Source organism: Triticum urartu, chromosome 2A (genome assembly GCF_056163025.1).
Source record: "Triticum urartu cultivar PI428250 chromosome 2A, HENAU_Tu73, whole genome shotgun sequence".
Lineage (NCBI taxonomy): Eukaryota > Viridiplantae > Streptophyta > Magnoliopsida > Poales > Poaceae > Triticum > Triticum urartu.
Window position 1 is genome coordinate 187,461,702 of NC_141874.1, and position 18,584 is coordinate 187,480,285.

General features: G+C 45.7%; 1 protein-coding gene across 1 annotated transcript; it reads right to left on the bottom strand.

Moving 5' to 3' along the window:
• Positions 1-2,465: 2,465 nt before the first annotated feature.
• On the bottom strand, positions 2,466-5,800 carry LOC125536635 (heat stress transcription factor A-3). The gene is made up of 2 exons (XM_048699888.2): positions 5,087-5,800; positions 2,466-3,855 (listed from the first exon to the last, which is right to left on the bottom strand). The coding sequence occupies exons 1-2, from the start codon at positions 5,501-5,503 to the stop codon at positions 2,773-2,775; spliced, it is 1,500 nt and encodes a 499-aa protein (XP_048555845.2). The 5' UTR covers positions 5,504-5,800; the 3' UTR covers positions 2,466-2,772.
• Positions 5,801-18,584: the final 12,784 nt, after the last annotated feature.

Consider the following 18,584-nt stretch of genomic DNA (forward strand, 5'->3'; position numbering starts at 1 on the left):
CACCCCTCGCAGATCTAGCGTGCAATAATTGACGGAAGGGACATAATGAAGCAAGGAGTCATTAGGAGAATCGAGACAGGAGAAGAAACGATGATTTGGGAACATAACTGGATCCCGAGGGATGGCATCCCTAGGCCCATAGTTTCTCTCATCCAAGACCCACATACCCGCGTGCATGAGCTTATAGACCAAACGACATCAACATGGAATGAGGATGTGGTCCGTTCAGTATTCATACCTATTGATGTCGAGGCCATATTCAAGATCCCACTATGCACAAGGAGAGTTGATGATTTTTGGGCATGGAGTAGAGAGAAGAAAGGTATGTTCACCGTCTGTTCGGCATATCGCATGATCCAAACCACCAAATTAAGCCGTGAAAATTGGCTATATGGTATCGAGGGGCCTTCTAGCTTTGAGGAGAGCAGCAACTGGTCATCACTCTGGCACACTAAGGTTCCGAACAAAATCCGTGTGTTCCTGTGGAGGTTGGCAAGGGAGTCTATACCCACACATGATATTCTTCACCACCGCAACATGGCGACCTCACCAGCATGCCAGATATGTGGGGCGTCGGACTCTTGTAGACACGCCCTGCTCGACTGTGCCATGTCGACGAGCGTATGGGCCCTAGCACCGGAGAACTTGGTCGGCCAAATGACTAGCTGTGTCAACCCGAGTGCTAAATCCTGGCTATTCTCGATGAAGGACACGTTATCACATGACGAGTTCACCAGGCTTGGAGTAACCTTGTGGGCAATATGGAGCTCAAGGAGGAAATTGATTCACGAGGGGCTGCACCAAACGCCATATGCAACAAACGCTTTTGTGGTCTCTTTTCTCAATGATCTCCAGGTCCTAGCAAAGCCACAAGAGCAACAGAGGATGGCTCAACCCCGTCCGAGTCATTGGTTACCACCGCAAGAGGGGACATGCAAGATCAATGTTGATGCAGCGCTCATGAGAACTAGACCCATGGGGGCGGTGGCAGCGGTTTGCAGGGATCAACAGGGTGCTTTCCTGGGCGCGTCCACGATTACCTTTCATGGCATTGATGATCCTACAACGCTCGAAGCCCTGGCTGTTCGGGAATCTTTAGCCCTGGCAGAGGATTTGTATCAAAACAGGATCTCAATTGCCTCGGACTGTAAGGTAGTCATCGATGATATTAGGCAGCCGAGTGCAGCGGTGTATGGAGCTATCATTAGGGAGATAGTAGATCATTCGAAAACTTTTGTCAATTGCTTTTTTAGCCATGAGTTTAGGAGTTTGAATGTCGAGGCTCACAGCTTAGCGAAGCATGCTCTCCCACTTGGTGTTGGCCGCCGTGTGTGGCTGGGCAACCCAGATGATCTATCTTTCGTCCCTATAAACATCGTGATGAGTTAAATAAAAAGCTTCGTGAGGTTATCTTAAAAAAATTCTAAATTTGTTATCCGAGCTCTCAAAAAAGAAATCTAAATTTGTTATCCTTGGTAGACACGAGCTCAGCATGGGTGGAGTGGCTGTAATGGCTGAACGGCTGAACATGGCGTGTGTTCGAGACATGACGTCCTTTTTGGCGTTAATTTTCTCAGTGTACGGTGGTTAGTTTTTCTACAAATAAATAATACGAGGAGGTTTAGTGAAAAAATGCGTTATGGCAGTCGGTCTTTTCTGCAAATACAAAAATACAAGCTTGCTTTGTGCAAATATGTGTTGGCTGAGCGCCATCAGTCATTGACAGGTGGGCCCATACGTATGGATACACCCGCAACATATTTTTGGACCGGATGTGCACGCTTGAGTCAAGTTAAATGACTGCAATTCTGTATTTTAAAAGTTCTAGCACCAAACTGAACATTGAACCCAAATTCTATGACTACCAGTGATATTACCTCTCTTATTTTTCGATCTTAGACCCTTTGGTCAGGTGCAGTGGTATGCTCATTTTTATCCTAACCAGTTCTTTCCCTCTTTGACGAGTAGCCTGTTGAAACTGTCTGAAGGTAATACTTCTGTCGCTTGTAATAAGTTACAAAACTCTGTATGATCTCGTTTTTATCAAAATGGAACCGGGACAGAAGCCCTTTTTCTCTAAAAAAAGTTTATTTCAGCTTTAAATGTTGTAGGTAATTTGGGTTGTCCAGCGTGCCATGTAAAACAATCAATATTGTGGCAACAATTGTATAATCCTTCCCCTTGTACAACCCCATGCATGAACAATTCCATATCCATACTACTCTCATGTCTAGAATTATGAATTATGGACCCTTAAGCAGTGATATGTGTTCAAATTGCTTAATGGCTGCTTGTGAGTTTCTGTTTCCCCATTTTTGGACTTGTGAATTCAGCCAACATTACAATGCCTGATTAGCCCACATCAATGCCAAAAACTTAAATGGGTCGGCAAAGTGCGGGCGTATGCTTCTAGTGGTACACCAATAGTTGGGAAACACGACGATTGGCCGGAGCACTTGCTCCGAGAAAATTACACAATGATATTTTTCCATTCAAAAAGGGTAGGGTGAATGAATGGAAAACAAAAACAAAGCAAATGACATGATAATATTTTCCATTCAAAAACAGTAGGGTGAATGAATGGAAAACAAAAACAAACCGCTAGTACTAGTACCACCACTACTACTAATTCTTAGTGCCATAGTGAGCACATCCAGGAGTTCACTAGCCTCCTAAATATCAAATAACTATGGCACTTCTCACAGCTAAGTATGGTTATTAAGATAGGTGGATCGAGCATCAGACCTACAACTCCCCCGCTTCGCAATTGATCTATGGCTTCATGTTTCCTCTGTGTTGCTCAAGAGCAGGGTCGCCGATAACACACTTGTCCAGGTGCAGATCTCCATCATCCAGTGCATCAAAATCGAGTTCCCAGAATCTCTCAGGCTTGTCGGGAATCTCCATTAGATAGGGATCACTAACATAGGTTTGTTGACTGGTGCCGCTGCAAGAACTCTGAAAAAAAGTATCGGCGCCCCAAATTTGCTCACCATCCGCATCCATCAGTTTGCCCACGTTGCCCGGTAATGGCACGAGGCAGTCGGCTTGAGACGATGTGCCATCCATTCCTCCTGGACACATGACATTCTTCCCCTTGGACCTGCCAAACGTGGGGTCTTGACAATGAGCAGCACCAGAAACTGGAGGAATTCCAAGCAGCTCGGCCCCGGTTCCGAGATCTTGCTGGTCAAATACCTGAACCAAAGCCCCGATGTCGTCTGATGCTTCGACTCCGTCCAGCCCAAAGTTACCCGGCAGCATGCCATCACTAAGGTCCGTGTCTTCCAGGAGAAAACTCTGTAGGTCTGCAATGGCGTCGTGCGCAACTGGATGTGCAGGGGAACATGTACTCTCTGCGGTGCGCGGCGAGCTGGAGTCGCCCGAGTTTCTGCTGCCATGCGGCACATGCTTCAGGAATTTCCTCTTCACTCTGGCGGAATCGATCCCGTCCCTTCTCTCCCTGTGCATCTTGAGCTGCCTCAGGAAATCCGGGTTCCGAAGGAGCTTGGCCAAGAAGGAGACCACCTGCTTCTGCCGGTCCTCCGCGGTCTCCAGCCTCTGGTTCAGTGCGTTCATATGCTCGATCGTCTGATTGTGCTCCTCCTTCAGCCTGGCCACCTCCTGTAGCAGCGCGTTTTTCTCTCTTCTCAGGGAGCGCAGTTCAGGGTCCAGAGTGGACTCACCAGAAGAGCTAGACTGTATCTTCCTGAAGATAGATGAACCAGGCTGAAGGCTGCTTTGTTGCGTCGGCGAGGACCGGCGCCTGACTATCGTCTTCAACAGATGTTTGCTGCCCCGCAGAAATCCCTCGTGAGCGAACTCCCATCTATCAGCATGAACCTTGCGAAAACCCTGATAAATATGAAAAAGATGTTACAAACTAACAATGACAAGGAGGAGAAGGTGAAACTGAACAAGCATCATAATTCTTCACAACAGTTCAGTCATAAACTCGGTCAAAATGCCAAGTTCAGGAACGTGGTGTTTCTGAGCCCGAGCTCAAATGAGCTCGGGTGAACATTTTTAGTGTCATTCAGACTAAAACCTATTAATACACTAGTAGTTGCCACCTATAACTGAACAAAGACTGAACCAAATTGCTCCATACTGACAACATCACCCCCCTTCCAATCCCACAGGAAGCAAGCTGAACAGTGTTACCCACCAAAAAATTTCTTCAGTAACCTTAGAAGAAATCTGCAGCAGATGCACTATGGTATTTATAGTGTCTAGGGCACATCTAGATATGCCCTAGTTATTGCACATCTAAGTGGCTCAATCAAACTAGGAAGGAAAAAGAAAAAAGAGGAAAATGTTTGCACAAATCTCCGTGTAAAATCAAGGACATGGGACTTAGATGTGCAATACTTAGGGCACATCTAGATGTGTTTTAGCAAAACTGTATTTTGAAATACACGGTGCTAAAGTCTCAGAAATATGTCAATATGAAAAGATGATAAATTAGAAGGGGTAAAGCTGCACCAGACCAAACCTGCGAAGGAGGCAGGCTGAGGAGTTGAGAAGAATGCATGGCCACGCAGAGCAGCAGAAAACCAACAAAATATGCTGCCGCGTTTATTTTTCTATTTGGAGAGAAGGAATTTGCAGTATGGGCAGATACAGATGCGTATACAGATTTGGATTGCGAAGCTTACCTTTGAGCGCGAGCAGCGTCGCATCCCAGCAAATGGTTAAGCTTGCCATCACAGGATCAACTCCTCAGGAATCAGGATTATTTCAGTGATCAAGATAATCCAGTTCTTTCGGGAAAGGCCAAATTGGCGTTACAGACCACAATTCCGCTCACAAAAGAAACGCCAGGTTGGCATTACAGACCACAACTCCGCTCACTAAAATTATCAAGGGAAGTACAAAGAGTGTATATATACATAGCAGAGTTGGGCAGAGTACAACAGCAGAAACCAAGAGGAACAAAAAGAAAACAGAGCATCCGAAACAGACAGAGTGCCAGAAACCTAGCAGAAACAGAGTATCTCCCGAGCAGAGTACGGCCGCATGAATAGTCCAGTGATTGATTGCAAAAGAAAAAAAACAGAGGATTGGGCAGTGATGCGATACGCACATAGGTGTTGAGCTGCCTGACGAAGCTGGAGAAGTTGTTGTGCTTGAAGTTGTGCGGGAGCACGTCACGGGCGAAGGTGGAAGGGTTCCACACGACGAAGCTGTTGCCGGCGGGGCCCCAGGAGATGACCCCGTCCAGCTGCGGCTCGCTGACGAGGTCGTACGTCTTGGACAGGAACGGCGGCAGCTGCGGCCCCTGCAGCAGCGCCTCGAGGGGCCGCGGCGGCTCGCAGGGCACCACCAGCGCGGGCGGCGGCGGGGCCAGGTGATGGTCCAGCGCGGCGTAGTGGCCCGCAGGCGAGGGCTGCTGCTGCAGCATCATCTCGAGCTTGGGCTCGAGCAGCAGCGCGGCGTCCATGGAGGCGGAGGCGGTGACTGCGGCGGGCGTGGTGTTGGTGCCGGTGTGCGTGTGGTCCATGCGCCGCGCGCTGGCGGATGGCCGGAATGGGCGGTGCGGGGCGAGGCGGGGCGGCGCGGCGCGGCGTTTATAGGCTTCGGTCCGGGTGAAACCGACATACTGTTGACGGCGACGGGCACGCCGCGTTGCAGCTGCAGTTGCAGAAGCGGATAGGGCGTGCCGTGCCCCTGCGTGACGTTTGACCGCCGCTCCGGGCCCCAGTCGGCAGGCGCGGGGACACTTGGCGGCGGGGCGGATCGCGGCGGCCCTGGCCCACGCAGGGCAAGGCGGTGCCGGAAATATCTGCGATTCCGGGGGTGGAAAGGAAAGTGCAGCCCAGCAGAGGCCAGGCGGGAGCTTTTTGCTTGGTGGCGAAGAAAACAGCAGATATTTTACCTCTCTTCTCCCGTCACGTGGCGGAGGGGAGTGACGTGGTGAAGTGGGCGGGCCGATGAGCTGGTGATGGCGCGAGAGCGGGCTGTATGCGGATGCTCGGTCGATTCAGGTTGATGTTTGATAATTTGCCACTCCTTATTTTCCCATTTTACAATTTGTCACCCATTGTCTTAATGACGGGTGGATCCGGGCTCCATCTATCATTCTAGGAGGGGGGGGGGGGGGGAGGGCAAATTATGAAAGGGGAAGGTAAGGGGTGGCAAATTATCAAATTTGCCGATGATCTGAGGAGCAGAGGAAGGAAGGAAACGGGGGCGATCGTAGCGCGACGGCGCGCGTGCGGTATCTACCATCTCTACACAGGCACCCGTCGAGGGAAACTAGTGTTTAGCAGTATTGGTTACCTTTTGTAAAACACGCATGCGCCTGCCCCTCTATTTTTTTTGAAAGGAACAAATTTGCATTCCATTACATGGTGTTGCTGGGTAAGTCATCAGCTACAATATCTGATACAAAGTTTGGTATTTGACCAAGCCAAATTTCACAACACCCACTACTTAAGGCTGTACCATATGCAGCTAACATGTGCGCTGCTTAATTACAAGACCTTGGACGGTGTTTTACAATAGACACACCGGCTCAAAACTAAAACTTTATTTCCTTAAACACAGAACCCAGTGCAGAGAAATCATAGGCTTCAGAAGTGATGGCTTGCTTCAAACAAACTGAATCAGTTTCTAGCATCACCCGGTCGCATCCAAGCTGAGTTGATGTGTTCACAGCATGTAGCATCGCCAAAGCTTCAGCATGAAGAGCATCATATACGTGCTCCAGGTTCCCTGCACCTGCTTGCCATTATCATGCCTTTGTGATTCCTAATGGTGAAGCCCCAGCCCCCAGAGAGAGTTTTTTGGTCGAAAGGCACCATCCGTGTTGATCTTCAAGATGTCTGCGGGGGGTGGAGTCCATCTCGACGTGATATCCTTCGTGGTTGCTCTGTTTTGCTGCATGAAATTCAAAGCATTGTTAAGTTGGTGGTAAATTGAGAAAGAGATTTCATCATTTGTCCTTGTGGCTTCTCCAGCATTAGCTTTATTCCTCTGATGCCACCATAACCAGAGAAGAAGGCATGTTTTAAGTTTTTCTTCCTCGTTCAGATTGAGAATGTCCTCCATAAAAATGAATGAATTGGAGCATGCAAGTAGTTGGAGCCGGACATGTTCTAGATGAACTTGCCTCCAGATGGCTTTCACTCTTTTGCACTTAAGAAAACAATGGCCCCCATCCTCATCATATCTATGACACATAGGGCAGAGGGTATCCACTTGCATACCTCTATGCTGAAGTTTTGAGCGCAGCGGTAGACTGTAATTTGTTACCTGCCAAAGGAAGTGTAGCACTTTTTTGTAGTGGCAGTGTCCATAAGCTTCTCCATTTGAAATCATCCCTTTCAACAGCTGCACTGGAGAAAGATGTTAGACCCGACAAAGCTTCTCGATCTCTTGTGTCTTTATAAGCAGATTTCACAGAAAAAAATACCTTTTTGTCAAAATACCAGGCCAGCAAGTCATCTGCGTGCTCATGGATGGGGATTTGCAATATTAAGCTTGCATCTTCAGGTAGAAAGGTCTGTTGGACAAGTTGTGTATCCCATGTATTGGTGCTGGGGTCAATTAACTCAGCCACTCTAGTTACCAGATTCCTTCCTTTTTGCGTCACAACTCTCCTTGTAATTCCTCTTGGGATCCAAGGGTCACTCCAAGTCTCAATACTTTCTCCATTACCTACCCTCCAGATAATACCCCTCTTTAGAAGCTAAATCCCCTTGAGTATACTCCTCCAAACATAAGAGATACCCTTGCTGGGGATAGCTTCTAACATTGATTTTCCCAGGTAGTATTTCGCAGTTAGGACTCTAGCGCACAAAGATGACGGATTTTGCAATATTCTCCAAACCTGACTAGCTAGCATAGCCAGATTAAAGGAGTATAAGTCCCTAAATCCCAGCCCGCCATCTTTTTTGGTTTAGTCATTTTCTCCCATGACACCCAATGAATTTTGTTTTGCTTATCCATCTGGCTCCACCACTATCACCCTATAATGGAACTCAGTTGCTCACACAAGGACTTTGTTATGTCACAACATGCCATTGTGTAAACCGGTATTGCCTGTGCCGTTGCCTTAATTAGTATCTCCTTTCCAGCTTTTGACAGCATCTTCTCCTTCCAGCCTTGTATTTTTTTCCACACTTTCTCCTTTATATACTCAAAGGTCTTTTTCCTTGCTTTTCCAATGTAGGTTGGCAGTCCTAGATACTTAGATGATAGGCCCTAGTTCGGTTGATTTTACGACATAAAAAACGCTAGGGGAGCGAACCGTGCGTAACTCATCAAATGTTTAGGTTTTTTTTGGTGGAACAAGCGCATCAGGGTTTAAGTTTTGGACTTAACACTCATGCTTGTATTTTTTCTGCGATGTTCATCTAGTGGGAGCATATGTTTCTTTAACTATGAGATATTTATGATGACTTTATCAATTTCAAGATGTTATGTCGGTTCAGTATCGGGTATGTGTGTGTGCCTAAGAGTAAGTGTTCATGAATGCATGTAAGCATTTGTTAGTATACGGTCTCTAAAAAAGTTGGGGGAATATTTGGCACGAATGTAACTGGCAAGTGGTCAAATGTATCACTCCGTCTACATCCATATATAGCTAATCCCGCCCCTCAAACATCCACGGATGCGTCGGGCGCGTCCGCAGACAATGACCGATCACCTCTCAAATTTTCTGTTTCACAACCGGGTATCTCATTTAGCAAACCCTAAATCCATACAACCAAATGATAAACTAACTCTACAATCATCCACGGCTACTACATTAATACATGTCATCGAACAACCAAAAATTGGCATGTTCTACATACATAGTAAGATATGGATAAAGATCATCCACGGCTGACCCTGTCCTTGTCGGCGCCCTTGGCGTCGTTGACGCGAAAGTAGCCCTCAAACACGCAAAATGGATCAAGTCGGATCCGCTCATCGCTGAAGCTGTTCGGCCCATCATTGTCCTCCTTCTCCTCTTGGGGGGTGGGGGCAGTCTAGCCATGGCAATGGGCCGCTCAGCTTTGCGCTCGAGCGAGGGCGCTCTTGTTCCTCCTATGTCGCTTTTAGAGGATGCGGGCACGAGTGGCTTCGTCGTCCAAGGCAGCGCATGACGCCGCATTCGTCGCCTTCGCCTCCACCATGTCAGCAGTGAGACGGGCCTCGGCCTCCCGCATCATCTGCTTTGCACGCCGGGCACAATGATCTTTGTAACAATCATACTCTCCAGCACCTGAGAAGAGGCGGCAGATGGACCTAGAGCCTCCAGCTCTGACGGATCCAAGCGTCAGTTGCGCCGATACAATGGATTCCCGCTAGATAGAATCCAACCTTAGTCGGGGCGCACTTCTTAGGAGCGGTAGACGTCCATATCCTCCTCGTTCCCGCATGAGGTGATGCCTTAGTCCACGGATTGGGAGTGGTCGGAGTCGGGTCCGTTGTCCGCCATGCCGGAGAAGGCCGGAGGGGAGCTTACAATCGGAGTGGGGTGAAGAGGAGTGGGGTGGCTAGGGTGTGGTCTAGGATGCGGATGGTGGCAAATATATGTGGGGTCGGGGTGGGCCAGTGTGGGCTGGATCCGACGTGGCTGACATGCCTGGGCGCGTCCGAACTTCCCCATATACGTCCCAAATTTGGGCTGGATATGAGGGGTTCCGGTCAACCCGGGCATACGGGGCCGGTATGAGGAGCATGTTTGGGTCAGCTATTTTTGATCGGTCAGTGAACGGGCCATCTGCCCGGACGTATATGGGAGGGGGTTGGGGAGCCCGAATGTAGCCTCTAGATGCTTTAAGCTTTTGTGTCTCCTTAATTTCTTTAATATCCTGGTTTTCCTAAATCTTAAAAACTGCATCCACACAAAACTCAACAAGAACTCGTGAGATAAGTTAGTATAAATCAATGCAAAAACCTTATTATTCTCTACTATAGCAAATCACTAAAATTATTATTTAACATTGCATACTAAATGCCTCTGCATATTTAATAGTCATATCCTCAAATAGAATCATTACACAAGCAAACATATGCAAACAATGCCAACATAAAAACAATCTATCAAAATAGTACAATCTGTAAAGAATGCAACAAGATTCATACTTCTATAACTCCAAAAATTCTGAAAAATTACCACACTGTAGACAATTTCTCATAGCTTATTGTATAAAAATTTCAAGATTTTATCACGTTCTGACTTTCCATAACAATTCAGAAAATGATAGAAAACCTTTTGTTTTCAAATAGCAACATGTAGACTTGCAAAATAAGCATGGTAAAGGCTATACTTGACATTTTTATTAAAATAAACATTGTTCTTAAAATCATCAAGCAAATACAAATAAAAGAAAATGACGCTTCAAGCAAAACACATATCATGTGACGAATGAATATATAGCTTCAAGTGAGGTTACCGATAATGTTGGAGACGAAAAAGGGGATGCCCCGCCTTCCGGGGCAAGCTTGGATTTTCCTTGAATATTACCTTGGGTGTGCCTTGGGCATCCCCAAGCTTAGGGTCTTGCCACTCCTTATTCTCCTCATATCGATATCTCACCCAAAACTTGAAAACTTCAATCACATAAAACTTAACGAAACTTCGTGAGATAGGTTAGTATAATAAAGGAAAATCATCCACTTTGGTACTGTCAAAAACATGATTCATAATTTTTCTCACACAATACCTACTATACCTTAACATTTTCACAATTTATATTGAGCAATATAAGCCACAGAAACTAGGAAACAAGCAAACTATGCATTGAAAATAGAATATGTAAAAAAAGAACAATCTGTAATGATCTGGGCAACGACCATACTTATGCTACTCGAAAAATTCTGAAAAATTAGGACAACGTGGGAAATTTGTATATCAATCATCTGTAAAAAAATCAAGAATTTATCACGTTCCAGCAGAGCAGATCAATTCTGTTACTGGGTGCAAAAGTTTCTGTTTTTGCATAGAATCAAGTGAACTATCATCCACACTATCTCAAAGGCCTTACTTGGTACTTTATTAAAACAAAGCTATAAAACATGATTACTAGAGTAGCCTAATCATGTGAAAACACAAAAATAGTAGGGGTAAATGTTGGGTTGTCTCCCAACAAGCACTTTTCTTTTATGCCTTTTAGCTAGGCATGATGATTTCAATGATGCTCACATAAAAGATAAGAATTGAAACATAACGGAAGCATCATGAAACACATGTCAAGCATATTTAAGCCTAACCTACTTCTTATCTGTAGGTATTTTGTGAGCAAGAATCAACTATCATAGGAAGGCAAAATAAGTGCAACTTCAAAACTTTCAACATTAAGAGAGGAAAGTTAATATTAGTAAGAAGCCTACAAGCATATGTTCCTCTCTCATAATAATTTTTAGTAGCACTAAGGTAGACTACAAACTTTTCTCATGCGTAAGGTCTCGGATCTTCCATGGAAATACCTTGTTGGTGATGCCCTTTGAGGAGTACAGATCTTTGCGTGGAAAGTTGCTCAGAATGCACTCGCTAGTCGCTACACACAGTAGCATGAGAGCATGTACAATGGTGGCATATGGATACAGATGCCCCATAAGAAAAGTAGGTTGAAGCATCTACATTGATTTTTTGGCCTCATTAAGGAAAAGAAAAATAGAGACTCCGGTACACATACATCTCTATTTTCCACTCCAACTTTTCAACTTTTTGCATTGGACCATAATTTTTCTTCCCAGACACCCGCCTCCTACTAAGGATCCCGCTACACCATTCGAACCTACATCCGATCCTACATGGCATGTGGAGAAACACCCTGGGGATATGCATTGGCCATGCCCTGAAGATCACTGCCGGTCTGCGTTGTTGAGGCGGAGAACACCTTTCCGGCTTTCCTTCATGCGTTGGCGAGGAGCACGTAAGCTGTGGCTTGTGGTCCACGATGCGACGAGTGTGGGACTTCTGATGAGAGTGTAATCATCAATAATGGTCCCAAGTCCCAACCGGCTCCTGTCGCTGCTAGCTGCTACTATACCTGGCAAAATTTTGTGTTTTGACCCTTTTCTGAAACTTAATTGAGATTTGACCCTAGTTCTAAAAAAATCGAGATCTGACCCTTTTGCTACCGCCAGGGTCCATGGCGGTAGGGTGTAACAGCCTACCGCTAGGGACCTTGGCGGTAGGATACATCCCTACCGCCAAACAGGCTGGCAGTAGCCTCTACTGTTGGGGAACATAGTAATTTCAAAAAAATTTCTACGCACATGCAAGATCATGGTGATGCATAGCAACGAGAGGGGAGAGTGTTGTCCACATACCCTCGTAGACCGAAAGCGGAAGCGTTAGCACAACGCGGTTGATGTAGTCATACGTCTTCACGATCCGACCGATCAAGCACCGAACGCACGGCACCTCCGAGTTTTGCACACGTTCAACTCAATGACGTCCCTCGAACTCCGATCCAGCCGAGCTTTGAGGGAGAGTACCGTCAGCATGATGGCGTGGTGACGATGATGATGTTCTACCGACGTAGGGCTTTGCCTAAGCACCGCTATGATATGACCGAGGTGGATTCTGGTGGAAGGGGGCACCGCACACGGCTAAGAGATCCAAGGGATCAATTGTTGTCTCTCTAGGGGGTGCCTCCCTCCCCGTATATAAATGAGTAGAGGAGGGGGAGGGGGCCGACCACCCTTGGCGCGCCCCATGAGGAGTCCTACTCCCACCGAGAGTAGGACTCCCCCCTATCCATGTTGGAGTAGGAGAGGAGAGGGAAGAAGAAAGAGGGAGAAAGGAAAGGGGGGCGCCCCCTTCCTAGTCCAATTCGGACTTGGGAGGGGAGGAGCGCGCGGCTGCCCCTTGGCCGCCTCTCCTCTTCCACCAATTGGGCCCATGAGGCCCAATAACCTCCGGGGGGTTCCGGTAACCCTCCGGTACTCCGGTATATATCCGATAACCCCCGGAACCATTCCGGTGTCCGAATATAGCCGTCCAATATATCAATCTTCATGTCTCGACCATTTCGAGACTCCTTGTCATGTCCGTGATCACATCCGGGACTCCGAACTTCCTTCGATACATCAAAACACATAAACTCATAATATAACCGTCATCGAACTTTAAGCGTGCGGACCCTACGGGTTCGAGAACTATGTAGACATGACCGAGACATGTCTCCGGTCAATAACCAATAGCGGAACCTGGATGCTCATATTGGCTTCTACATATTCTATGAAGATCTTTATGTTGGGAAACGTAGTAATTTCAAAAAATTTCCTACGCACACGCAAGATCATGGTGATGCATAGCAACGAGAGGGGAGAGTGTTGTCTACGTACCCTCGTAGACCGAAGCGGAAGCGTTGACGCAACGTAGAGGAAGTAGTCGTACGTCTTCCCGGTTCAACCGATCCAAGCACCGTTACTCCGGCACCTCCGAGTTCTTGGCACACGTTCAGCTCGATGACGCTCCCCGGGCTCTGATCCAGCAAAGCTTTGGGGAAGAGTTCCGTCAGCACGACGGCGTGGTGACGATCTTGATGTTCAACCGTCGCAGGGCTTCGCCTAAGCACCGCTACAAATATGACCGAGGTGTAATATCGTGGAGGGGGGCACCGCACACGGCTAAGGAACGATCACGAAGATCAACTTGTGTGTACTAGGGTGCCCCCTGCCCCCGTATATAAAGGAGCCAAGGGGAGGGGGCGACCGGCCAAGGAGGGCGCGCCAAGGGGGAGTCCAATAACCCCCCGAGGGGGAGCCCAATAACCCCCCGAGGGGTTCCGGTAACCCCCCCGGTACTCCGGTAAAATCCCGATTTCACCCAGAACGATTCCGATATCCAAATATAGGCTTCCAATATATCGATCTTTATGTCTCGACCATTTCGAGACTCCTCGTCATGTCCATGATCACATCCGGGACTCCGAACAACCTTCGGTACATCAAAATACATAAACTCATAATGAAACTGTCATCGTAACGTTAAGCGTGCGAACCCTACGGTTCGAGAACAATGTAGACATGACCGAGACACGTCTCCGGTCAATAACCAATAGCGAAACCTGGATGCTCATATTGGTTCCTACATATTCTACGAAGATCTTTATCGGTCAGACCGCATAACAACATACGTTGTTCCCTTTGTCATCGGTATGTTACTTGCCCGAGATTCGATCGTCGGTATCTCAATACCTAGTTTAATCTCGTTACCGGCAAGTCTCTTTACTCATTCCGTAATACATCATTTCGCAACTAACTCTTTAGTTGCAATGCTTGCAAGGCTTATGTGATGTGGATTACCGAGAGGGCCCAGAGATACCTCTCCGATAATCGGAGTGACAAATCCTAATCTCGAAATACGCCAACCCAACATGTACCTTTGGAGACACCTGTAGAGCACCTTTAGAATCACCCATTTACGTTGTGACGTTTGGTAGCACACAAAGTGTTCCCCCGGCAAACGGGAGTTGCATATTCTCATAGTCATAGGAACATGTATAAGTCATGAAGAAAGCAATAGCAACATACTAAACGATCGGGTGCAAAGCTAATGGAATGGGTCATGTCAATCAGATCATTCACCTAATGATGTGATCCCGTTTATCAAATAACAACTCTTTGTTCATGGTTTGGAAACATAACCATCTTTGATTAACGAGCTAGTCAAGTAGAGGCATACTAGTGACACTCTGTTTGTCTATGTATTCACACATGTATTATGTTTCCGGTTAATACAATTCTAGCATGAATAATAAACATTTATCATGATATAAGGAAATAAATAATAACTTTATTATTGCCTCTAGGGCATATTTCCTTCAGTCTCCCACTTGCACTAGAGTCAATAATCTAGATTACACAGCAATGATTCTAACACCCATGGAGCCTTGGTGCTGATCATGTTTTGCTCGTGGAAGAGGCTTAGTCAACGGGTCTGCAACATTCAGATCCGTATGTATCTTGCAAATCTCTATGTCTCCCACCTGGACTAGATCCCGGATGGAATTGAAGCGTCTCTTGATGTGCTTGGTTCTCTTGTGAAATCTGGATTCCTTTGCCAAGGCAATTGCACCAGTATTGTCACAAAAGATTTTCATTGGACCCGATGCACTAGGTATGACACCTAGATCAGATATGAACTCCTTCATCCAAACTCCTTCATTTGCTGCTTCCGAAGCAGCTATGTACTCCGCTTCACATGTAGATCCCGCCACAACGCTTTGTTTAGAACTGCACCAACAGACAGCTCCACCGTTTAATGTAAACACGTATCCGGTTTGCGATTTAGAATCGTCCGGATCAGTGTCAAAGCTTGCATCAACGTATCCTTTTACGTTGAGCTCTTTGTCACCTCCATATATGAGAAACATATCCTTAGTCCTTTTCAGGTATTTCAGGATGTTCTTGACCGCTGTCCAGTGATCCACTCCTGGATCACTTTGGTACCTCCCTGCTAGACTTATAGCAAGGCACACATCAGGTCTGGTACACAGCATTGCATACATGATAGAGCCTATGGCTGAAGCATAGGGAACATCTTTCATTTTCTCTCTATCTTCTGCAGTGGTCGGGCATTGAGTCTTACTCAACTTCACACCTTGTAACACAGGCAAGAACCCTTTCTTTGCTTGATCCATTTTGAACTTCTTCAAAACTTTGTTAAGGTATGTGATTTGTGAAAGTCCAATTAAGCGTCTTGATCTATCTCTATAGATCTTAATGCCTAATATGTAAGCAGCTTCACCGAGGTCTTTCATTGAAAAACTCTTATTCAAGTATCCCTTTATGCTATCCAGAAATTCTATATCATTTCCAATTAGCAATATGTCATCCACATATAATATCAGAAATGCTACAGAGCTCCCACTCACTTTCTTGTAAATACAGGCTTCTCCAAAAGTCTGTATAAAACCAAATGCTTTGATCACACTATCAAAGCGTTTATTCCAACTCCGAGAGGCTTGCACTAGTCCATAAATGGATCGCTGGAGCTTGCACACTTTGTTAGCTCCCTTTGGATCGACAAAACCTTCTGGTTGCATCATATACAACTCTTCTTCCAGAAATCCATTCAGGAATGCAGTTTTGACATCCATCTGCCAAATTTCATAATCATAAAATGCGGCAATTGCTAACGTGATTCGGACAGACTTAAGCATCGCTACGGGTGAGAAGGTCTCATCATAGTCAATCCCTTGAACTTGCCGAAAACCTTTTGCGACAAGTCGAGCTTTCTAGACAGTAATATTACCGTCAGCGTCAGTCTTCTTCTTGAAGATCCATTTATTCTCAATTGCTTGCCGATCATCGGGCAAGTCAACCAAAGTCCATACTTTGTTCTCATACATGGATCCCATCTCAGATTTCATGGCTTCAAGCCATTTTGCGGAATCTGGGCTCACCATAGCTTCTTCATAGTTCGTAGGTTCATCATGATCTAGTAGCATGACTTCCAGAACAGGATTACCGTACCACTCTGGCGCGGATCTCACTCTGGTTGATCTACGAGGTTCAGTAGTATCTTGTTCTGAAGTTTCATGATCATCATCATTAGCTTCCTCACTAACTGGTGTAGGTGTCACAGAAACAGTTTTCTGTGATGCACTACTTTCCAATAAGGGAGCAGGTACAGTTACCTCGTCAAGTTCTACTTTCCTCCCACTCACTTCTTTCGAGAGAAACTCCTTCTCCAGAAAGTTTCCGAACTTAGCAACAAAAGTCTTGCCTATGGATCTGTGATAGAAGGTGTATCCAATAGTCTCCTTTGGATATCCTATGAAGACACATTTCTCCGATTTGGGTTCGAGCTTATCAGGTTGAAGCTTTTTCACATAAGCATCGCAGCCCCAAACTTTCAGAAACGACAACTTTGGTTTCTTGTCAAACCATAGTTCATAAGGCGTCGTCTCAACGGATTTTGATGGTGCCCTATTTAACGTGAATGCAGCCGTCTCCAAAGCATAACCCCAAAACGATAGCGGTAAATCAATAAGAGACATCATAGATCGCACCATATCTAGTAAAGTACGATTACGACGTTCGGACACACCATTATGCTGTGGTGTTCCGGGTGGCGTGAGTTGCGAAACTATTCCGCATTGTTTCAAATGTACACCAAACTCGTAACTCAAATATTCTCCTCCACAATCAGATCGTAGAAACTTTATTTTCTTGTTACGATGATTTTCAACTTCACTCTAAAATTCTTTGAACTTTTCAAACGTTTCAGACTTATGTTTTATTAAGTAGATATACCCATATCTGCTTAAGTCATCTGTGAAGGTGAGAAAATAACGATATCCGCCACGAGCCTCAATATTCATCGGACCACATACATCTGTATGTATGATTTCCAACAAATCTGTTGCTCTCTCCATAGTACCGGAGAACGGTGTTTTAGTCATCTTGCCCATGAGGCACGGTTCGCAAGTACCAAGTGATTCATAATCAAGTGGTTCCAAAAGTCCATCAGTATGGAGTTTCTTCATGCGCTTTACACCGATATGACCTAAATGGCAGTGCCGCAAATAAGTTGCACTATCATTATCAACTCTGCATCTTTTGGCTTCAACACTATGAATATGTGTGTCACTACTATCGAGATTCAATAAAAATAGACCACTCTTTAAGGGTGCATGACAATAAAAGATATTACTCATATAAATAGAACAACCATTATTCTCAGATTTAAATGAATAACCATCTCGCATCAAACAAGATCCAGATATAATGTTCATGCTTAACGCTGGCACCAAATAACAATTATTTAGGTCTAATATTAATCCCGAAGGTAGATGTAGAGGTAGCGTGCCGACTGCGATCACATCGACTTTGGAATCGTTTCCCACGCGCATCGTCACCTCATCCTTAGCCAATCTTCGCTTAATCCGTAGTCCCTGTTTTGAGTTGCAAATATTAGAAACAGAACCAATATCAAATACCCAGGTGCTATTGCGAGCATTAGTAAGGTACACATCAATAACATGTATATCACATATACCTTTGTTCACCTTGCCATCCTTCTTATCCGCCAAATACCTGGGGCAGTTCCGCTTTCAGTGACCAGTCTGCTTGCAGTAGAAGCACTCAGTTTCAGGCTTAGGTCCAGGTTTGGGTTTCTTCTCTTGAGCAGCAACTTGTTTGCTGTTCTTTTTGAAGTTCCCCTTCTTCTTCCCTTTTGCCCTTTTTCTTGAAACTAGTGGTCTTGTTGACCATCAACACTTGATGCTCCTTCTTGATTTCTACCTCCGCAGCTTTTAGCATTGCGAAGAGCTCGGGAATAGTCTTATTCATCCCTTGCATATTATAGTTCATCACGAAGCTCTTGTAGCTTGGTGGCAGTGATTGGAGAATTCTGTCAATGACGCAATCATCTGGAAGATTAACTCCCAATTGAATCAAGTGATTATTATACCCAGACATTTTGAGTATATGCTCACTGACAGAACTATTCTCCTCCATCTTGCAGCTATAGAACTTATTGGAGACTTCATATCTCTCAATCTAGGCATTTTCTTGAAATATTAACTTCAACTCCTGGAACATCTCATATGCTCCATGACGTTCAAAACGTCGTTGAAGTCCCGGTTCTAAGCCGTAGAGCATGGCACACTGAACTATCGAGTAGT

What these genes read in the sequence shown, in the direction of transcription:
- LOC125536635 (XM_048699888.2), bottom strand. Translation starts at nt 5,503, where the DNA reads ATGGACCACACGCACACCGGCACCAACACCACGCCCGCCGCAGTCACC. An exon ending in TCAGGCAGCTCAACACCTAT is followed by an intron (nt 3,856 to 5,086) that starts GTGCGTATCGCA and finishes CATATTTATCAG; the next exon opens with GGTTTTCGCAAGGTTCATGC.